General features: G+C 42.0%; 1 protein-coding gene across 3 annotated transcripts in view; it reads right to left on the bottom strand.

Annotated features, from left to right (window-relative positions):
* PARD3B (par-3 family cell polarity regulator beta) overlaps positions 1 to 24,625 on the bottom strand; it is a 2,266,259-nt gene that overhangs the window by 419,002 nt on the left and 1,822,632 nt on the right. For 2 of the 3 annotated variants that reach the window (XM_073633364.1, XM_073633363.1), the window contains one exon: positions 12,369 to 12,498. In XM_073633364.1, coding sequence (XP_073489465.1) covers positions 12,369 to 12,498 — 130 coding nt within the window. Of the gene's footprint in view, positions 1 to 10,140; positions 10,198 to 12,368; positions 12,499 to 24,625 lie in introns of those variants that run through there. The other variant, XM_073633365.1, reaches the window with a different exon arrangement.

Raw genomic sequence — 24,625 nt, 5'->3', positions numbered from 1 at the left:
ATTTTAGTATGCCTAGAAAGGACTGTTAGGTCTGTGCACTGTGAAAACAAAGAGGGTACACAATATTATGTAGCCCATCACAATGCAATTCACAGAAATGTAGCACATAAAATCACAGTAAACACTAGAGAGCACTATGTTGCCCACCAAACTGCAATTCCTTGGCTAAAGTTTATCTAAATCCAAAAACTTACATTTAATATATTGCAGCTTATAATATTTAGATGTGGTGGATGCATTCATTTTCACTTTGCAGGCTAAGAACATTTTCATCAAGAACAAAAAATATCTGTCTAGGAAATATAGTGCTGTTATCACTTCCTGTGAGTTGAAATAGCAAGGATAATAGCCCTGCAATGTATGTGTAGCGCCCTCCTGAACAGGTTGTCAGGAATGACAAGCAAATTCAGTTATTTTTGGCTCCACTGTAATGGAGCAGTATGAGATTGCTTTTGGCTGTTTTGGGCTCTGCAGGCTGCAGGTTCGATTGCTCCTCCCTGTCTTCTGGAAGATTCCAGAATATAGTGAGTTGGGAGGATGCAAACCAGCAGTTTGAATGTGGTCTCAACCATTCCTTGTGGGAGGGTGCCCAGTAGGTGGCTGCAGAATACATAAATAGTCAGGGGTTTGAGGCAGCCCTGTTCTTGTCCAGGCGGAGATGTTCCCAGCCTGAAGGGCTGCTGCCCTTCTGGGTAGCCCAACTGAAACTTCTACTTGTGCTCATTGAGGTCCTAGCTGTGGCAGAGCTGGCGGGCCTGTTCTGCTAAAATCTCTGAAGCTTAGCAAAGGATTTCACTGGGGATCTGGTATAGGAGACTCATGGAGGAATTGTCTGTCTGATACTGGAGGGGGGCATCCAAGTATCCAGGGACATTGTTAGTACAGATCTAAAGGGAAGATCCTAGTGACTGTTGCTGCTAATATCCCTAGAATATCTTTACTAGTGCTTGCCTGGCCTGGGACATTGCTGAAGGTATCCCGGTGCTGTTCATTTTCTGGGCTTTTGTTGAAGAAACTGTTCTGAGAAGAAGTATTACAGTGAAGAGTGTCCTTAATCCATTGCTCAGTGTTTATGGAGTATCCCACAGCTCCCTATGCCCTATCTGAGTTAATCAGCAATACATTTAAAAAGGCAACCTCTGCACTGAGCCAGGAGAGTGACTGTTGCTGTGTGCCTGGCTGCTATTGCACTAATCCGTGAAAGAAACCTGGGACGAATCCGCGGCCCTTTCAAGGGTAAGAGATATATATGTGATGATGCTGAGGGAATACCCACAGACAGGAGATCCTGGGGAAGAGGTGTCACGGGCTGGAGTCAGGCTCAGAGGCCAGTAGCTATAGCAGCGGAGCAGATATTCACACAGGTCACCCTGGCTGATGACACGGGTTCACCTGAGGTGCGGAGTCTAAGCACTAACTGGTATTCACCAGAGCTCTTGATGGTGGAGATGGGCTTTGCTGCGTGTTAATACCAGGTCGTGGTCCTCAGGATAGCCCCACTAGGAGGTGAGCAAGCCAGGGTCCAGTAGCAGATATAGCAGGAAGGGATCAAGCAGAAGTTAAGTCGAGAAACAAGCCAAAAATCGGTAACAAATAGTTGCAGGTTGGGATTCAGCAGAAGCATAGTCCAGGAACAAGCCAAAGGTCAGTAAAGAATGGTAGCAAAGATACAGTCGGCAGCAGGAGAGACATGAGCAAGATATTGGCTGGCACAATACTCTGGCGACCAGGAAGTGCAAAGACATGGCTTAAATTAGGAAGTTCATGATAGGAGCAAAGAGTTCAAGGTTCAAGGCAAACAAGATTTAAAACAAGATCATTCAAGGAATTGTCTAAGGAACTGTCCAGCATTCCATTTGGCTCAGCATAGAGTCACCGCCATACACAGCAGAGGTCCCAGGTTCAAGCCCAGGTCCTAAAAAGAGGGCTCAGCCAGAGCAGGGGACAGGATAAATAATAATGCCTGTTCCTGTACCTTCTAGACATAACAAGCGTATAACCCTTGCATTTAAGCCCCCAATTCCTGGAATTGGGGCCTTAAAATGTCTCATACATATTTTTGTACTATTCTGCTCACTTAACGTGTGTGTTGTACATGCTTGCATACATTTCACTTCACAGACACTATTATGTGAAAACCTCACTATATGTTTGTTACGAGTTCCCATTTACACAGCATGCCAACACTTTGAAGGAGGATATCGTTGTTATGGCAGCAGCTAGCTGCCATAACCCTGGTATCCTCTTCTTCAGCGAGCGGTTTGGTCTAAGATAAAAATGGTCTCTGCAGCGGATTTGCCACAAGATAACTTTAATCGGCGGAGGGAGAAGGGGTCCGCCCCTCCTGCCGCGATTCGGTGCCCTCCGCCGCTTACTGGAGCCGTCGGCAGCGGCGGAGGCGATCGCATCCTTCTGCCTGACATGGAGACGAGTGAGGGGAAGATGGCCCCCACCCGTCTCTATATAATTGCAGGGCGGAAGCGACGTCAAAACCTCACTTCCCCCATAGCTCTTAAAGGGCCTTTTTTTTTTTTTTCTTTTTTTTAAATGACAATTTTTTTTTTTTATTATTGCATTTTAATGTAAATATGAGATCTGAGGTCTTTTTGACCCCAGATCTCATATTTAAGGCGTCCTGTCATGCTTTTTTCTATTACAAGGGATGTTTACATTCCTTGTAATAGGAATAAAAGTGACACAATTTTTTTTTTTTTTTAAACAGTGTAAAAATGTAAAAAAAAGTTAAATAAATAAGAAAAAAACATTTTCTTTTAAATGCGCCAAGCGACAAGACATAGAGAGAATGCAGACATGATATAAGACAAGAGATGGTCAGAGACTGTAGACATGGTACAATAGATCAATGCAGTCTCACCAGTGGTCATCAATGCAGCCCCACTGTGCTCATAAACGCAGCCTCACTTTGCCCATCAATGCAGCCTCACTGTGCCCATAATCGCAGCCTCACTGTGCCCATCAATGCAACCTCACTGTGCCCATAATCGTGGCCTCACTGTGCCCATCAATGCAATCTCACTGTGCCCATAATCACAGCCTCACTGTGCCCATAATCGCAGCCTCACTGTGCCCATCAATGCAGCCTCAATGTGCCCATAAATGTAGCCACACTGTGCCCAAAATTGCAGCCTCACTGTGGCCATAATCACAGCCTCACTGTGCCCAAACTCGCAGCCTCACTGTGCCCAAAATTGCAGCCTTATTGTGCCCATTATTGCAGCATCAATGTGCCCATAATCACAGCCTCACTGTGCCCATAATCGCAGCCTCACTGTGTCCAAAATCGCAGCCTTATTGTGCCCATTATTGCAGCATCAATGTGCCCATAATTGCAGCCTCACTGTGCCCATAATCACAGCCTCACTGTGCCCAAAATCGCAGCCTCACTGTGCCTATAATTGCAGTCTCACTTTGCCCATAATTGCAGCCTCACTGTGCCCAAAATAGCAGCCTCACTTTGCCCATAATTGCAGCCTCACTGTGCCCAAACTCGAAGCCTCACTGTGCCCATAAACGCAGCCTCACTGTGCCCATCAATGCAGCCTCAATGTGCCCATAATCACAGCCTCACTGTGCCCAAAATTGCAGCCCCACTGTGCCCATAATTGCAGCCTCACTGTGCCCATCAATGCAGCCTCAATGTGCCCATAATCGCAGCCTCACTGTGCCCAAAATTGCAGCCTCACTGTGCCCATAATCACAGCCTCACTGTGCCCAAAATCGCAGCCTCACTGTGCCCATCAATGCAGCCTTAATGTGCCCATAATCGCAGGCTCACTGTGCCCATAATCTCAGCCTCACTGTGCCCAAAATCGCAGCCTCACTGTGCCCAAAATCGCAGCCTCACTGTGCCCATTATCACAGCCGCACTGTGCCCATCAATGCAGCTTCACTGTGCCCATAGTCACAGCCTCACTGTGCCCAAAATCTCAGGCTCACTGTGCCCATCGATGCAGCCTCAATGTGCCCATAATCGCAGCCTCACTGTGCCCAAAATCACAGCCTCACTGTGCCCATTATTGCAGCCTCAACATGCCCATAATCGCAGCATCTCTGTGCCCATAATCGCAGCCTCATTGTGCCCATAATCGCAGCCTCGCTGTGCCATCAATGCAGCCTCACTGTGCCCATAAATGCAGCCTCACTGTGCCCATAATCACAGCCTCATTGTGCCCAAAATCGCAGCCTCACTGTGCCCAAAATCGCAGCCTCATTGTGCCCATAATCGCAGCCTCACTGTGCCCATAATCGCAGCCTCACTGTGCCCAAAATTGCAGCCTCATTGTGCCCATAATTGCAGCCTTACTGTGCCCATCAATGCAGCTTCAATGTGCCCATAATTGCAGCCTCACTTTGCCCAAAATCACAGCCTCACTGTGCCCATAATCGCAGCCTCACTGTGCCCAAAATCACAGCCTCACTGTGCCATCAATGCAGCCTCAATATGCCCATCAATGTGGCCTCACTGTGCCTATGAATGCAGAGTCACCATAGCCTGCTCTTGATCACATACACAGTGAACATCTCCTGCTGTGTGCCACGGAGCTGGGTCTGTGTGTTGTCAGCTGCGCTGTAACAAGGTCCCGCCCCCCTAGACCGCCTCGTGTGATAGGCGGAACACAGATTCAATCTACTATCACACCAGCCGGTCTAGGGGGGTGGGACCTTGTAACAGCGCCACCAACAACACACAGACCCAGCTCCGTGACACATAGCGCTCCCGCTGTGTGTGACAAAGAAGAGGAGGAGGCGGAAGCGCTGCAGCCACAGATCAAAGCGGCCCCAGGGCAGGCGGCCTACCAGGAAATTTCCCGGTATCCCGGTAAGCCAGTCCAGCCCTGTGTTCTATCTCCACTCCTACATCACACTGCAAATGGCTCCTCTGGGAAGGAACCTTTGATAGTGGGGTGGGTCTATGAGCAATGAGCCATGATTGGGCACAGTCATCATTATTTTCTCCAGTCATGGCTCTTACAGTGCTCTGTGCCCTGATTGGGCAAAGCCTTCATTCCTTCAGCCAATCAGGGCTTAGAATGCAGTGCAGAGTGCAGTGTAATGTGGTGCATTCGGCAGGCTGAACAAATGATTGAAAGCCCTGACAATTCGGGTGTTCGCCAAATGGGCAAATAGCCAATGTTCGGGCCAAACTTTTGCTTGGCTCGAACTGTTCGCCCAACACTACTGATAAGGAACATCTGCCTGCACAATACAGACAAGGTTAATTATGGCAAACACAGATGTCCAGCCCCCTCATAAACAAAGAGCACTATATAGGATCTTTCCTTACGGAAGGGTCCAGAATAAAGCATCTAAAAATACTTAATAAACTATCAAAAACACAGTGATTAGCTACTTGTCGACCAGCCGCCATAGTTATACGGCAGCAGGTTGGCTCTCCTGGGCGAATCGCCGTAGCTGCAGGAGTGTGCCCACGGGTTGGGCGGACTCAATGTACCCATGATCGCCGAGTACTGAGGCAGAGCGGGGATATGCCTTTGTAAACCATTGTACCATTGTAAACCATTCTGGCAGGGGACATGACAGAGATCTACTGTTCCCAGTCATCGGGAACAGTGATCTCTATCATGTCATTGGCAGCCAATCCCCCCCCCCCTACAGTTAGAACACACCTAGGGAACACAGTTAACCCCTTGATCACCCCCTAGTGTTAACTCCTTCCCTGCCAGTGTCATTTTTGCATTGATCAGTGCATTTTTATAGCACTGATCAATGTAATAATGTCTCTGGTCCCCAAAAAGTGAATTTGGGATCCTGCTAAAAATTGCAGATCACTGCTATTACTAGTAAAAACAATAAAAAAAAAATAAAAGTCCCTAAATCTATCCCATAGTTTGTAGACATGATAAATTTTGCACAAACCAATCAATATACGCTTACGCAAAAAGTAAAAACCGCAGAGGTGATCAAATACCACCAAAAGAAAACTCTATTTGTGGGAAAAAAGGACATCAATTTTGTTTGGGTACAACGTCGCACGACAGCGCAATTGTCAATTAAAGCGACACAGTGCCATATTGCAAAAAATGGCCTGGTCATTAAGGGGGCAAATCCTTCAGGTCCTTGAGTGGTTAATCTACTTGCTTCTTCTCTGGGAGACTGTTGCCCAATTTTTTCAGTCATGTAGCCCTAACTCTACCCCAAGTAGGCACTTACTACTCTTCCATCTCTAAAATACCCAATTACAACACATATCTAGATTATAAATATTAGCTTGAAATTCCACTGGGAACAACTGATGTACATAGAACATTATTCTCTTTGACAGCAGCAAGCCTTTTACACAAACAATACATTTCTAAACAGAAACTCCAATATTTTCCAGTCAGCCTATCAGTTAACAAAATGATCAGATTTTGAAGAAGTCTCATTGCAGATCAAGGATCCCAGTGGACACAGTAGAAACAATTTGTCCATTTCTGGCGGAGCAACGCAGTCCTCGATCTTCACACGAGTCCATATTGATGGGATTTATATACATTTGCGAGAGGTTTGCAGGCAGGCAATGCATTATCACAACAAATAAATAACTGTTGGCGAGTAAGGAAGGAGAGACCAGTAAAAGTGTCAAGAAGAAAAATGGCTTGTTTAAAATTAATTTTTAGCTATACATATACACGTTTATGGATCCCAGCTGATAGTCCCTATTTGTTGCTGTCATTTTATAGAGCATATTATACTCTTCACAACCACATGATTCTACAGTTTGTTGTTTTGTACTACACAAGTAAATGACACTTAAAGTGGTGTTCCGGCCGAAATTATACTTTTTAAATAAAAATCCCCCTATAATATACAGACTTAATGTATTATAGTAAAGTTAGTCTGTAAACTAAGGTCTGTTTTGTTAGTTTATAGCAGTGGTTTGTTATTTTATAAAATTACAGTAGGCCGTGGCCATCTTAAGTGTGGGCATCTGAAGCCAGACTGTATTTCTTCCTGGATCTCATCCTTGCAGATCTCGCACATGCTCAGTGCAGCACAAGCAGTGTAATAGGTTTCAGGTCAGGTTTCCATAGCAACGGCAGTTTCAGAGGAAGTTGCCGTCCCTTCCCAGAATGCATTGCAAACAGGAAATGATGCGATGGGCCGCGGCCAGGGAGGAGGAAGTGAAAAATGAATACAGCAGATATACAGTAGGTGCTGAGAAAAAATTTTAAAAAATATCCAATTTGTTTACAGTGCACAGTTTAGTGAGGGATGCTGAAGAGTTGTAAAAGTGGGTGGAACTCCACTTTAAGTATGTTCATTTTCATACCGCAATATACAATATATTTGCATAATTACCTCTAACGAAATGCAGCTAATTAAAATATATTTACCTCCCCTAATCCTAATCGGTGGTTACCAAATCTACCCTCAGGTGACCCCACATAAACAAAGGTGGAGTAACAAATACTGTAGAAATAAAATTTAGATACCTGTCTGGATATCCAGGAAACTCATTTTAGTAGGACTGGAGTACAATTTTGGAAAACAATGATTCCAATGAAGCTGCTGTCAGTTTTATTAATACAGCATGTGTGAGTTCTCTGGGCTACAATGGACAATCATTATGGCTTACCTTTGATCTGAGCATTCCTAGGTACTCTGATCTGGCCTGCTTAGTTTGTCATCATGTATATGAATCCTAATAAAACTAAGCTATATTGTATTGAGAATAAAAAGAATATTTATTCTGGCACTCACAGATTAGATGTTATTAGACCATTGCTTTTATTTTAGCTAACATTTCCTCAGATTGGACAGAACACAAGGTTCATCAGAAAACCACAAAGTGCCTAATTCTAAAGACAGGCCAATCAGCTGGACTGGAAACAGCATTTCCCATGAAACTATTAGTACTGTGCTGCATGTACACAGGTCCTGTAATATGCATTAAACAAATACTTAGAAATGTTAACTGATAATATCCTACTTATCAACTGTCTTTAAGGAGGGTTCACACCTATGCATGTAAATGTTAAAGCATTTTATTGTGTGTGTAAACATGCATTAGGGATGCACATTGCAAATGCTTCTTGGGGGTTGTCCTATTCATTGCTAATGGGCTTCCAACTCATGCCAACACAACAATTAACCTTAAAAGCACTACAAAGCATATGTAGGTGTGAATACACATGTGGATGATTAAAAGATCCATCGCCTCCATTCATAGATCACGCCTCACAAATAGAAGCTGTAGTATTGCTTCTATCAATGGAGGAGCTGGTTACAGAGGGTGGGTATAGTTGGGTATACTTGATGAGTGTCTGTGATATTTCTTTTAGCTCCCAGAAGCACAAGGGACACATATTACTCAAGGTAAGAAATGTTCCTTGTGTTTTTTTTTTTTTTTTAAGAAATCTTAGGCTTTAAAAGGCTGTTCCTCATAGATAATAGAAAAGAAAAGGAACGGAGATTTCCATGCCAATTCAAATTGAGATTTCTGTGTAAATGTTGAAAGAAAATTTCTCCACAATGCCTACAGCTACAGCGGTAAATGGCTGCCCGTGTAAAGTGGTTTTAATACTTGTTCATAGTCTGGACATAGGTTAATTTTCATTTTAGCCCTTTCCTTATGAATAATGTTTCTGAATGTTAATAGACGTGAAGGAATAAAAACTGAGTCTCTGTTTCCATTACAGTCATACACAAACTGAGCAATGCCTTTTGACCATGTTTGGGTGTCCGTTGTAAATGTCTAGATCAGAAAACATGGTACACCGTGTGCACTATTTATCTATATTCGAGAACAAAAGATAAAGAAGAACAAGGGGCATTCAATATATCAACACTATTTTTTGTTTTTATATACAGAAAATTGCATTAATCAGCATTTATAAGCTAGAACTACTTTGGTGAAATATATATTGGAAGAGGTCTGCCAAATGCTAATGTTCCAAAATCCATACAAAATAAATAGTGTAGAGCAACTAATAATCAACTCAATTATAATCTCCACTGTACTCAGTTCCTATATGATAGTGCGATCAGATCACCACAGTGACACACATGAGAAGAAAATGTACAACTCTTTGAACTTGCTATGCATACTTCCACCAAATGAGTGAATTGAATGCTCACCTCAGTGTTTGACCTCATAAAAATAAAGCGGTCTGACAACAATTAAAACCTCTCTCAGGGCAATACCTGGAATGCAATGGCAGGATCAGCTCACTCTTAACACCACCTCTAGGTCCTTTACCAGCTTACAAGGCTACTCATTCTTATACTCCACAAGAGCCATTCAACAGAAAGCATGAGCATACATTAAAATAAAAAAGAAGATCCATAGTGCTCTCCATATGTAAAAGAATTTATACTAAGTGGATAAAAAACACTTGCAAAAATATAGCTCAACAGTGCACTATTTGTTTTGCATGTTAATCAATTAGAAGGTGTTGTGAAATCACCTGTACAGTGTTTTAGCTAGCAACTGTAATTTTTGTTTTGGTTTAGATTTCTAGATTTGTGTGAGATTTTGCTGATTGTCTATTTACACTATTTTAATGTTCCAAAATCGCTTAATTTTTGTATAACATCACACATGTCCAATATTTACAGTTTACATCTTAGAAATAAAGTTGTACATGACGGGAGCTGCAAAATGACATCTGTGTGAAAAGAACATTCTGTATGTAACTGACTGGTTTATTGTTAAGGGTTTTAGAAGAAAAAGTAGGAATTCATCCCAAGACAATGCAGACTAGACATTATTATACGTATTGCTTATCAAACATACACAGAACTGTTTTATTTTATAGTTTGGTAATTTTTAAAGATGAGTTAACTTAAACTCCATTCCACTGACAATTCAGCTTATCCTTCATCTTTATCGACTTTGCAGTGAAAAACAAAGTGTATAGTCATTACATGGCCTGTCTGGGTTAAATGTTTTTCCTGTAAAAAAGTTCCAACTTATGTTTCCACACATGTCCCACCTTTTTTTACTGTATACACATTCTGGGTGTCTACGTAAGTAAAACTATTCAAGGGATAAATTGTACTTTTTGGCCATTTAGCAGAATAATTTTGACCATGAGAGTCGGGCAGAAAAATAAACAATAAAAAAGATCTACATCTAAGAGCTAAAGAATAAATTAATTATCCTCTCTTCAGCCTCTTTTCTTTCTTTCTTCAACATTTTCTTGCAATGTAATGTTTTTCTCCATTTTGTAGCTATTAAGGAGAATGCATAAATTATAAAAACTTGCATAAAGCAGACCCAGAAAACTATATGTTTATGTCAACAACCTAGCATGAAAAGAAAGTTAAAAAAAAAAAAAAAAACTCTGAGAAATTTTTGTAGTACAGTAATGTATTGACTTCGCCTGCTGGAAAATGTTGTGAGCCAGTGTGAAGTGGAAATATTATTTAGATCATTCAGAAAACAAGATTTTTTTACAAAATTTGAGAGTGCCACACCATGGTCTAAGGCAAGGTTAGGCAACCTCGGCACTCCAGCTGTGGTGAAACTACAGATCCCATCATGCCTCTGCCTTTAGGAGTCATGCCTGTGATTGTCAGGGTCTTGCAATGTCTCATGGGACTTGTAGTTTCACCACAGCTGGAGGGCAGAGGTTGCCTACCCTTGGTCTAAGGTCAACGGCACTATGAGGTTCATATACAGTTTGTATAAAAAATACATTTAGGTATTTCCCACAATAGACAAAAGGTAGGCAGACATGTTTGTAGAAAGATAGAGCAATCAGTACAGTGTGACCTCCTCCCACCCATTTTGGATTCAGCTTTAACAAAAAATTACAGGTACAGCTGACCCCGTGTCAGGTCACTTTTGCAAAATGGGGAATTAAACAGTCATAAGAACATAAAATCACAAGATTCAAGAAGTATTAATTAAATGTTGTAAGACTGTTTGCCGGAGATGCTGTTTCAGGCAGAAGCAGAGGTGTTCCTCTATTTTAAGTAAATAAATATATTTGTTTAGAAAAGTTCTGGGATCATTTTTAATTCATGGAAAAGATAAAATCACTTTTTAAAGGGAATCCCAGGCAAAAAAATAAAAGCAATTAGCGATTTACTAAAACCATCAAGTAAACACTGCAGCTGGGCTGAAACAATAAATGTTGCGCAGTTTGCATTTATCGGAGTTCTGTGTGATCCATTGTAGACAGAGTTCACAGGCCATCTAACAGGGACAGTGGGAGGGCAGTAGATTTCTAGGTGCCTGTGCTTTGTAACTTACTCCTTTGCGTCACCAATGCAAATGCTTTAGTGCTGTGTCGCAGTCCAACTAAAGGCGGTTCGAATCTCAGTTGATTCAGCAGGGACTGGATCGAGATTCAAACCATGTATGGGCAGGCTGATTGTGCCCAAGTTGTTTGATCGATCAACAGTCTGTTGGATTTTCCATGCGGTTATTGACAGCTGTGGCTGGCTTTGTCCACTGATGGTTAACAATAGAGGAAGACAATGAAGTAATGTGACAAAAAGGCCTTAACTGATTGGTTTCTGTAAAATTACAGTCACCTCCAGCCAGAAATCAATGTGTTTGAGTCTAAACTTCTTTATTGTGAATATGTAGTAACAGGCTGATGACAGAATTTGTACAGTGGCCACTAACATTTACACCTGTGCTTACATACCAAAAAATGTTCCTGGAGGTATGCATGCATGCATTGGTATCTATTCAGTCACGTGCATATTGCCAGTCTGTAACATGTACATTGTCCGCTATTGGAAATCTATTGTACATCCTGGTGCCTTAGGTTATGTTTCCACTAGTGCGACTTTTGAGTGCAGCTTTGATCCCACTTTATACTCTCTGGATAAAAATTGCATCAAAGTAGTGCAAGCACCTTTTCAAAGTCTCTGATTTTGAAAGTCGCATAGATGGGAATGGGTGCTATGAAATCAATGGGCTGTGACTTGTCATGCGACTTTATGTTTTCAAAGTTGAATGACAAGTCGCACTAGTGGAAACGTAGCCTTTAGGTGGCACTTAACCTTCCTATCCTTCACAGCCAAGGAAATTGCCATCTTAGCCTGTTTGATCTAGAGTTGCCATAGTGCTGCTCAAATGATCAGTTATGACACCAGTCATTTGATGGCTTGATAGTTTGGTCGAGAGCAGAAGCAGCTGTGACAGTTATCAATCACAGTATGCTAAACAGGACAAATAGAGAGGGTGAATCTCCACACAGGGGCACAGACAGCAATTGAAACTGACAAGTGTTCTAATCCATCTCCACTCTATCCAAAATTGAAAAAAAAAACAGTTTTGCCTTAGTTACAGTTTAAGATATACCCTAATTGGATGTAGATGTACATTTATATTAATGGAGTTAAATATTACTGAACAATGCAATAAAATTATTTGTAAAACCTACCCAAGTCTGTTCATACTCTAGAGGTTGTCCTGCCACATTGTCCATTTCATAGAAGCCTTCCCGTTTTGCCTGCTGATATTCCATCCGTAGCTGCTGAATGCGGTCTGCATTCCCAGATTTTAAGCGGCCACTAAAAAAATGAAAAAAAAAGCGAATACATAAAATGCATATTTATAATTACCATTTGCTGAAAGGTACTTTCTTGCTCCAGTGCAAATTGTTAATGTTTACAAGCATTATTTGCAATTGAGCCCGTTACCATCTGGATGCCGAATAATGCTTTTATTAGTAGTTTCATTGTTTAGACTAAAAGCAAATTTTCCAGAGAATTAAAATATTCCTTCATTTATCTATAAATTAGCAGGTCATGAATATTCAGTGTTACACAAACAATGGTGCAATATAGCCTTCACGCTGACCCACAGTGATAATAATGAAGAAAAACACCTGCAAAACATCATTTTTTAAACCGAATTATATGAACTGCCTGAATTGAGAGTAAAAGAATAAAATAAGAAAGCATTGATTTACTGCTGGAAGCAACCGTGCAGATAATCTTTTGTTGATTCCTGTAAGGTTTTCATTATTCACGTGTACTTTGCTTCTTCATTATCACCTTTACTAACCCTAAACTAACCAGACTTGTGTGCAAACACTAAAGTCTCCCAAATGTCACAAAACAAAATTTACCTGGACCTGATAATGGGTAGCTAAGTTCACAAAAGTAATAAGCTGAGGATTCTGTTACTTACAAAAGGATTACATGGAAAGATGACAGCAGCAAGGCCTGATAACCCATGAAACCCTTAAATTTTAGCAAAACATTTGTGTGTGATCATTGTTGCCCACCAACATTCACAAATCTGGATAGGAATCTAACATTGCACTTTTCTATACTGAAGACATCAAAAAGCATTCTGAATTCGATATCAAGGATATTAAAACAACTGAACTGAAGCCATCAAGTTTTGTAGTTGGGCTGGTTAATATTTTCATCCATTGAATTTCCATTTGTTAAACAAACAACCAAAACCTATAATCCTAAGTACATAGTAAAGACAGTCCAACCCCATGCCATCTATAAGCATAAAGAAAAACAAGAACAATGACACCTGAAACTTTTTTTTTTTGCCAATTTCTTTGTAGATTTGTGGTATGTATAGATTTAATTATATGGGCTCCAAAACCTCTAGGGATAGGTGCAACCTCTGTATCTTTTGAAGTTATTCTTGCTGAAGCCAGTGGCGGCCCGTAATGCAGGGCCCAGGGGCACGCCCCCCCCCCCATGCATGCACCCGGCCCACTAATCTACATGTGGGGCACCGGACGCATGGATTTCATAAGAGTTTTTTTTTTTTTTTTTTAGAAGCACATGATTAGAGCCAGAGGCTCTATCTGGCTTCAAAAAAGGATGGGCTTGGGGAGCACTGCCCCCCGAGCCCACTCAATTGTTTGACATTAGTGAATTAATATTCGCTAATGTCTTCCTGTTTCTTCTCCCAGCCAATCAGGAAGTGGCTCCTGAGACCCCATTGGCTGGGAGTCTGAAGACCCGACTGGCTGGGAGGAAAAGACGGAGGGTGGACACGCAGGAGACAGAGGGGGGAAGCTGTCGCCAATGGATTCACCCCGGCTCCGTTCATTCTCCGCCAGCAGCAGCAGCAGGCATCCACGCACCTCACATCTTCCCTGTGTGCCTGCTGAGCCGTTACCTGCAAAGGGTAAGTGAGCCAGTGACTGGGGGGCAGGGCTGGACTTACCATAGGGCTAGTTCCGCTCACAGTCATGCCTAGTCCCGCCCTATGATGGACATAACACAGGGATTGGGCGTGACTGTGAGCGGAGCTAGCCGAGTACACTCGGCTAGCTCCGGCGGCAGCGCTCAGCTCCACTCACAGTCACGCCCAATCCCACCATTGGACCTGTGTTATGTCCATTATAGGGTGGGACTGCGAGAGGAACCAGGAAAAGCCGTCAGGAGCCAAAATACACAGGACCATCTCTGTGTATCTCGGCGGCGCCATATTTAAACTGCAGTGACACTGACAAGTCACTGCTGTTTAACTGCAGCCTACGCAAGGCTGTAGATGACACAGACAAGGCTGCAGATGGACACTGATAAGGCTGCAGATGGAGGCTGCAAATGACATTGACAAGGCTGCAAGGCAGCAAATGACACTGATAAGGCTGCAATGTCACTGGGCAAGACTGAAAATGACACTGGACAAGCATGCAGATGGACGCTGTGCAAGGCTGCATTGATGAGCATTTAAATGTAAGTTTTTTTCCTTAAAATTCCTTAAACTCTTATCTTGAGGTTTGCTGATTGGTTATTGGCAGTTACGTAGTGCCTCGTTTACTGCCGTTGAGAAAACCTGTCTGCATCAGACAGTGATGTAATGGCGGACAAACGGTATCAGAGTGACGCGCTTAAAAGAAAACTAAAGGTTTAAAGTAATGTATAGAAGGTAGGGCCCGAAAGTGACTCAAGCCCAGGGGCCCCCACCACCCTAAGTCCTGCCCTGCTGGGGGGTATGGTGCGAGGTGACGAGCTGGAGCGACGGGGGGGTCTGTGGTCAGGTCCGTCTGATGCCCCAACCGACGGAGCACCAGCCAACATTGGTTGAATCCAAGATCAGTATATGATCAGTTTAAACCTCCAAGAAATATAATAGGTTCATTTAAAAAAAAACTACTGGCTTGACCAAGACTGAGTGGAAGCCAATATGATCTAATAATAATTCCTCCTGTGTTAAATTGTATTGTAACTGTATTGTCTGCCTAATGTTGTAAAGCGCTATGCAAACTGTTGGCACTATATAAATCCTGTATATAATAAAAAAATGTACTTTATAAATACTATATAATAAAATAATTGTACTTTATAAAACTGAAAGGTAATGTATTTTCTTTTAAAAGCATTAAAGGTTAGCTTAGGTGGGTTTTCATTGTAAAGTAAGCACTGATAATAAATTATAAGATAAATTGACAGATGAGGCTATGGAAGGTACCCTGCTCTTCAGCAGCAGGGCTGACCACACTATAATATTTAGATGTTAAATTGCTCATTAAAATGGACACACATGGCAGCAACTCAATGCATTTAGGCATCTAGACGTGGTGAAGACAGCTTGCTGAAGTTCTAACCAAGCATCATAATGGGAAAAAAAGGGATTTAAGTGATTTTGAACTTGGCATGGTTTTTGGTGCCAGACGGGCTGGTCTATTTCAAAAACTGCTGATCTACTGGGATTTTCACACACAACCATCTCTAGGGTTTACAGAGAACAGCCCCAAAAAGAGAAAATATCCAGTGAGCAACAGTTGTGTGGACAAAAATGCTTTGTTGATGTCAGAGGTCAGAGAAGAATGGGTAGACTGGTTCCAGATGATAGAAAGGCAACAGTAACTCAAATAACCACTCGTTACAACCAAGATATGCAGAATACCATCTCTGAAAGCACAACACAACGAACCTTGAAGCAGATGGGCTTCAGCAGCAGCAGACCACTCCGGGTGCCACCCCTGTCAGCTAAGAACAGGAAACTGAGGCTACAATTCGCATAGGTTCACCAAAATTTGACAATATAAGATTGAAAAAATTTTGCTTGGTCTGATTAGTCTCAATTTCAACTACGACATTCAGATGGTAGGGTCAGAATTTGCTGTAAACAACATGAAAGCATGGATCTATCCTGCCTTAGGCTACTGGTGGTGGTATAATGGTGTGGGAAATATTTTCTTGCCACACTTTGGGACTCTTGGTACCAATTTAGCATCATTTAAATGCCACGGCCTACCTTAGTATTGTTGCTGACCATGTCCATCCCTTTATGACTAGAGTGAACCCATCTTCTGATGGCTACTTCCAGAAGGAGAATGCATAATTTCACAAAGCTCAAATTATCTAAAAATTTTTTTTTTAAACATGACAATGAGTTCACTGTACTCAAATGGCCTCCACAGTCACCAGATGCCAATCCAATAGAGCTGCTTTAAGATATGTTGGAACAGGAGATGCTCATCATGGATGTGCAGCCAACAAATATGCAACTGCGTGATGCTGTCATGTCAATATGGACCAAAATATCTGAAGAATGTTTCCAACACCTTGTTTAATCCACAGTATGCCATGAAGAATTAAGGCAGTTCTGAAGGCAAAAGGGGGTCCAACCCAGTACTAGCAAGGAGTACCTAATAAAGTGGTCGGTAAGCGTATATTTGAGTATCCAATGCTTGCATGTAGTGGCATTGAGAATTTTTCATTTTATAAACCTCACTTCCTTGTGTCTTAACTGAAAATCATTTTAGGTACACTTTTAGGCCTATTCTTGCAATTCCAGCACTTGCAGAGGCATATGTCATTATATTTGCTGGAAGAATGGAGCTCCCATCAGCAGCTTACATCATGGTCAGTCATATTTTACTACAGCACCAAAACTATCTGTAGCCTGTACTATATATAAAAATTATAAATTCAATAGAGCTGAAATCCAGGTAAAAGCTAAACACAAAAATTGAAATACATATATGATGACTTTATAGGCCAACAGAGTTGTACTTCTGTTCATCCAGTTCTGAACTTTACACAGATCTTGCATATCATACAGTACAGTTTTTTTTGGCAGGCCATAGTGTGGCAGATCGGTAACACAAATCTCTTCAAACCCCATATCTCCTTCACTCTGCTCTTAGCATCTATCAGCATGCCCCTTGCAGTGATTGTCTCCTTTTGCCACTAATAACTCCTTCAGTGTGATCTCATTTTTACACACCTTGCAGTTCAAATTCAGGTGAAAACACTGTTTGGATAAAAAAATACATTTAAGGGTTTATTTAATATATTTACATTTTTTCCAAAAGATAATGTGACACTCAGGGGGCTTGAAAGGTGAACACTCAGTGCTGAGGTTTTTTCAGTGAGGCACAAAGCTCTTCTTCCTCAAGACCTGAGGAGGACGAGCTTGTATCCCTTCGAAATAAGCCTCATCACTGAGTGTTCACCTTTCAAGCCCCCTAATTGTCTTCACCCAGGCACATTTTCTCTCAGTGAAACACAGTATATATATATATATTTACTGTAGATATAGATATATCTATATATCTATATCTATCTAGATATATATACATATAATGTATATAATGTATATATACAGTATCTCACAAACCCAAGATAAAGTTCATTAACCACCTCAGCTCTGGAAGGTTTTACCTCCTTGATGACAAGGCCATTTTTTTGCTATTCAGCACTGTGTTCCTTTAACTGACAATTTCCTCAACATGCAACACAATGAAATTTATATAATTTTTAACACTTAGGAATTACATGACATCGGGGAGGGAAAATGGCTAACTGGGCCCAATTTGGACATTTTCACTGTCAAATGATGGAGCGATCACATGTAAACAAACCAGCGTCATGTCATGATGCCAGTTCCTCTCTCCCCTCTGTGTACCGATCGGTACAGAGGGGGAGGGATCAGATGGCAGCAGCGATGTGGGCTGGATGTGTAGTGCCCACAGCGCTGCTCTGTGACAAATGCTGTCACATCCATGCATCCATCCATCCATGCTCAGCCATCCCTCCATGCTCAGCAATACCCTGCAGTACTCTGCAATGCTCTGCAATACCCTGCAATACCCTGCAATACTCTGCAATACCCCGCAATACCCTGCAATACTCTGCAATACCCTGCAATATTCTGCAATACCCTGCAATGCTCTGCAATACCCCGCAATACCCTGCAATACTCTGCAATACCCCGCAATACCCTGCAATATCCTGCAATACTCTGCAATGCCCCTTAATACCCTGCAATACCCTGCAATACCCCACAATACTCTGCAATACCCCGCAATACTCTGCAATACTCTGCAATAATCTGCAATACCCTGCAATACCCCGCAATAATCTGCAACACCCCGCAATACTCTGCCATACCCAGCCATACTCTGCAATACCCACCCATACTCTGCAATACTCGGTGATACCCAGCCATACTCTGCCATACCCAGCAATACCCAGCCATACTCTGCCATACCCAGCCATACTCTGCAATACCCAGCCATACTCTGCAATACCCAGCCATACTCTGCAATACTCGGTGATACCCAGCCATACTCTGCCATACTCTGTAATACTCGGTGATACCCAGCCATACTCTGCCATACCCAGCCATACTCAGCCATACCCAGCCATGCTCAGCCATACCCAGTCATACCCAGCCATGCTCGGCCATACTCAGCCATACTCAGCCATGCTCAGCCATACTCAGCTGTACTCGGCCTCTGTATGTGGCCAGGCTGTGGAAGTCTCATACATGTGGTATCACCGTACTCAGGAGGAGTAGGAGAATCTATTTTGGGGTGTCATTTTTGGTATGTACATGCTATGTGTTAGAAACATTGTATAAATGGACAACTTTGTGTTAAAAAAAAAATGCGTTTTAACCACTTCCCACCCCCTGGCTGTCATACGACGTCCTTGACTTTGTGCGGGGATATCTGAATGATGCCTGCAGCTACAGGCATCATTCAGAAATCAGCTTTTTTCAGCTGGCGATTCCCTACACCATAAGAATGATCATAGCATGGCTGTTCCACTGCTTGATCACTCTTACGGGAGGCGAGAGGGGACACCCCCCCTCCCGCCGCCCTCTGGTGCTTCTACCGACTCCCGCTACGATTGAAGCCAGGATCTTTTTTTTTTTTTTATTTCAGACTTCCCAGCCTAGAGGTGAGATGTGGGGTCTTATTGACCCCATATCTCACTGTAAAGAGGACCTGTCATGCCATATTCCTATTACAAGGGATGTTTACATTCCTTGTAAAAGGGATAAAAGTGATCAAAAAATGTATTTTTTGGAAAAAAGCATCAAACTAAAATAAACAAAGTAAAATGAACAATAAAAAAAAAAAAAGTGTGTGTACCGATCGGTACAGAGGGGGAGGGATCAGATGGCAGCAGCGATGTGGGCTGGATGTGTAGTGCCCACAGCGCTGCTCTGTGACAAATGCTGTCACATCCATGCATCCATCCATCCATGCTCAGCCATCCCTCCATGCTCAGCAATACCCTGCACTACTCTGCAATGCTCTGCAATGCTCTGCAATACCCTGCAATACCCTGCAATACTCTGCAATACCCCGCAATACCCTGCAATACTCTGCAATACCCTGCAATATTCTGCAATACCCTGCAATGCTCTGCAATACCCCGCAATACCCTGCAATACTCTGCAATACCCCGCAATACCCTGCAATATCCTGCAATACTCTGCAATGCCCCTTAATACCCTGCAATACCCTGCAATACCCCACAATACTCTGCAATACCCCGCAATACTCTGCAATACTCTGCAATAATCTGCAATACCCTGCAATACCCCGCAATAATCTGCAACACCCCGCAATACTCTGCCATACCCAGCCATACTCTGCAATACCCACCCATACTCTGCAATACTCGGTGATACCCAGCCATACTCTGCCATACCCAGCAATACCCAGCCATACTCTGCCATACCCAGCCATACTCTGCAATACCCAGCCATACTCTGCAATACCCAGCCATACTCTGCAATACTCGGTGATACCCAGCCATACTCTGCCATACTCTGTAATACTCAGTGATACCCAGCCATACTCAGCCATACCCAGCCATGCTCAGCCATACCCAGCCATACCCAGCCATGCTCGGCCATACTCAGCCATACTCAGCCATGCTCAGCCATACTCAGCTGTACTCGGCCTCTGTATGTGGCCAGGCTGTGGAAGTCTCATACATGTGGTATCACCGTACTCAGGAGGAGTAGGAGAATCTATTTTGGGGTGTCATTTTTGGTATGTACATGCTATGTGTTAGAAACATTGTATAAATGGACAACTTTGTGTTAAAAAAAAAATGCGTTTTAACCACTTCCCACCCCCTGGCTGTCATACGACGTCCTTGACTTTGTGCGGGGATATCTGAATGATGCCTGCAGCTACAGGCATCATTCAGAAATCAGCTTTTTCAGCTGGCGATTCCCTACACCATAAGAATGATCATAGCATGGCTGTTCCACTGCTTGATCACTCTTACGGGAGGCGAGAGGGGACACCCCCCCTCCCGCCGCCCTCTGGTGCTTCTACCGACTCCCGCTACGATTGAAGCCAGGATCTTTTTTTTTTTTTTTTTTTATTTCAGACTTCCCAGCCTAGAGGTGAGATGTGGGGTCTTATTGACCCCATATCTCACTGTAAAGAGGACCTGTCATGCCATATTCCTATTACAAGGGATGTTTACATTCCTTGTAAAAGGGATAAAAGTGATCAAAAAATGTATTTTTTGGAAAAAAGCATCAAACTAAAATAAACAAAGTAAAATGAACAATAAAAAAAAAAAGTTTCCGTGTCCCCGTGTGCTTGCATGCAGAAACGAACGCATACGTAAGTCCCACCCACATATGAAAATGGTGTTCAAACCACACATGTGAGGTATTGCTGCAATCGGTAGAGCGAGAGCAATAATTTTGGACTTCGACCTCCTCTGTAACTCAAAACATGTAACCAGTAAAAAATTTTAAAGCGTCGCCTATGGAGATTTTTAAGTAGCGAAGTTTGGCGCCATTCCACGAGTGTGTGCAATTTTGAAAGGTGACATGTTAGGTATCTATTTACTCGGCATAGCTTCATCTTTCACATTATGCAAAAACATTGGGCTAACTTTACTGTTTTGTTTTTTTTTTTAAGCAAAAAATATGTTTTAAAGCGTTCAAAAAATTGCTGCGCAAATACCATGCGAGATAAAAAGTTACAACAACCGCCATTGTATTCTCTAGGGTCTTTGCTAAAAAAACATATATAATGTTTTGGGGTTCTGTGTAATTTTCTAGCAAATAAATGATGATTTTTACATGTAGGAGAGAAATGTCAGAATTGGCCTGGGTGCTCCAGAACGCCTGAAGGTGCTCCCTGCATGTTGGGCCTCTGTATGTGGCCAGGCTGTGTAAAAGTTTCACACATGTGGTATCGCCATACTCGGGAGTAATAGCAGAATGTGTTTTGGGGTGTAATTTGTGGTATGCATATGCTGTGTGTGAGAAATAGCCTGCTAATATAACAATTTTGAGAAAAAAAATTTTAAAAAAATCTTGATTTTGCAAAGAATTGTGGGAAAAAAATGACAACTTCAAAAAACTCATCATGCATCTTTCTAAATACCTTGGAATGTCTTCTTTCCAAAAGGTGGTCATTTGGGGGGTATTTGTACTTTTCTGGCATGTTAGGGTCTCAAGAATTTGAACCCGCTATTTCAGGTATGATCAATTTTCAGATATTGGCACTATAGCTTTTGGACTCTATAACTTTTCACAAAGACCAAATAATATACACCGATTTGGGTTATTTTTACCAACGATATGTAGCGGTATAAATTTTGGCCAAAATATATGAAGAAAAATTACTAATTTGCAAAATTTTATAACAGAAACGAAAAAAATGCATTTTTTTTTTTTTTTTTACAGAATTTTCTGTCTTTTTTCTTTTATAGCACAAAAAATAAAGAACCCAGTGGTGATTAAATATCACCAAAAGAAGTCTCTATTTGTGTAAAAAAAAAGGACAAAAATTTCATATAGGTACAGTGTTGCATGACTGAGTAATTGTCATTCAAAATATGAGAGCAAGTTTAAGTGCCCAGTGGTCAAGTGGTTAAAACATTCACTAGGAATTGTTACATTATTTGCTGCATGATGTTCAGCTATAAGTCCCTAATAAAACAACTAGCCTGTAAACATTGTAGCTAATTCAGGTTTTGTCTCAGGTTTGTCGCATACAAAACATGACCTAGTACTGATTATATATCAGGTCTGCTGATTATTCCTAGTCCAGCCCCACTCTGCTCCTGCAGTATGGTATTAATTTTTTAGCAACCCAAGACATATAGGCAGAGACCTGGTGATGAAAATGAAAAACAATGTTTCTTTTTCTTATGTAAACCTAGAAGGTTGCATGATAGTGGAATACAGACTGTTTTTTGACCTCACATTCAAAAGGTTAGTCAATGTCCATTTCCCCTGCTACAGTGGAATTGCACTATGAGACTTCAAGAAAGGCATTATTTATGCATTACGCAGTGCCAGGTAATGTGAGAGGCATACAATGTCTGAGAGCAACAGTCCTGAATTTCAACTTGGCTCCTGACAATTACGTGAATATATGAACTGCATTGAAACCCACCAGATGAATTCAATCAGCGCTGTGCAAATATCGCATACATAATCTATTAGTTTACCCCCAATGAAACCGAAGCATTGAATTGAAACTGAATGAAGTCATCAGCAATAAAGAACACACGACTGATAAGACAATATTAAAAATGGCCAATTTTCTTACATTTGTGGCAAAAAAAAAAAAGTTGACTTTGATGATAAACTGTCATCAGTTCCTTTTTACATTTCTAAATGATAAAAAAGATGGCTTTTAATCAGATGGCACTGAGACGGGAACAGCAAACAGAGGGAAGAAACAAGCCTGCTTAAAATGCAGAGGATTGCTTCGATTTTACATGACTATTTATACTGAGAGAGAACACAAAGTTATAGAAAAGAATTAGAGGGAAAATGAAAATAGCTACACAGGAAATCACTCAATCATCTGGTGTATGAAATGTTAAACCAGGAAAGCAATGTGAGCAGAAAATTAAAAACAACCAAAAAATAAATAAAAAAATCAGGTAGTATCCTACACTGGTCTCTAAAATTAGCATTTCACAAATGCCACAGTTTTCCCCACCTTGCAAAGGACCTGAATCCAAATCGCATGTTCCATCACTTACTTACTAGTATGAGATGGAATGGATTTAAAATGAAGAAAGTATTATACCATAGGACAATTCCCTAGGTTGGTCCTGTTGTATTTTGCTGGGGTTCCTAGTAATGCATTTCCAAGGTAAAGTAGTTGTTAGCTTTCTTTTTAGTCAATAATTTTGTCATTGTGTGTAACTCCAGTAGAATTTGACAGACTGCACATACACTATATCACCAAAAATAATGGGACGCCTGCCTTTACACGCACATGAAATTTAATGGCATCCCAATTTTAGATGATAGGGTTTTCTATATTGCGTTGGCCCACCCTTTGTAGAAGAACTTCAACTCTTCTGGGAAAGCTGTCCACAACTTTTAGGAGTGTGTCTATGGGAATGTTTGACCATTCTTCCAGAAGCACATTTGTGAGGTCAGGCATGGATGTTGGACAAGAAGGACTGGCTCGGAGTCTCCACTCTAATTCATCCCAAAGGTGTTCTATCGCGTTGAGGTCAGGACTCCGTGCAGGCCAGTCAAGTTCCTCCACCCCAAACTTGCTCATCCACGTCTTTATGGAGCTTGCTTTGTGCACTGGTGCACAAAGTAGGAGGGCCATCCCCAAACAGTTACCACAAAGTTGGGAGCATGAACTTGTCCAAAATGTCTTGGTATGCTGATGCCTTAAGAGTTCCCTTCACTGGAACTAAGCAGCCAAGCCCAACCCCTGAAAAACAACCCCACACCATAATCCCCGCTCCACCAAATGATTTGGACCAGTGCACAAAGCAAGGTCCATAAAGATATGGATGAGCGAGTTTGGGGTGGAGGAACTTGACTGGCTGCACAGAGTCCTGACCTCAACCCGATAGAACACCTTTGGGATAAATTGGAGCAGTCTGCGAGCCAGGCCTTCTTGTCCAACATCAGTGCATGGCCTCACAAATGCGCTTCTGGAAGAATGGTCAAACATTCCCATAGACACACTCCTAAACCTTGTGGACAGCCTTTCCCTTCCCAGTTGATGCTGGTATAGCTATGTTATATAGGGAGGTGCCTTGCCATTCTGTAGGGCTGTCTCTTTCTATTGATGCACACAGTGTAGGGAGACACAACTCTAGTCCCTGCATGCGAGGGTGGCTGAATAGTATGCTGAAAGAGAAAGGAGCCACCCTTAAACAGGAAACCTGGGGCAGCAGTCATAGCACCAATAGCAAGGATTAAAAGATAAAAGCTTTAGACTCAGTAAGTAATTAAATCAATCGCTGAAAGTGCCTAAAAAACTGAAGATTTGATATCATGTTAACAGACATTAGTTATCAGAACAAAATTAGGCTTAATTCACAAAGCTAACACACCAGAACAAGCATTCTTATTTTTAAAACAGTGGCCATTATTTTCAGTTGAGTCCAATTAAAGTGGAGTTCCACCCACTTTTACAACTCTTCAGCATCCCTCACTAAACTGTGC

Source organism: Aquarana catesbeiana, linkage group LG06 (genome assembly GCF_042186555.1).
Source record: "Aquarana catesbeiana isolate 2022-GZ linkage group LG06, ASM4218655v1, whole genome shotgun sequence".
In the NCBI taxonomy this organism is placed as follows: domain Eukaryota; kingdom Metazoa; phylum Chordata; class Amphibia; order Anura; family Ranidae; genus Aquarana; species Aquarana catesbeiana.
Note: the sequence above shows the minus strand (reverse complement) of the source record. Positions and strands in the feature narration are given on the sequence as shown.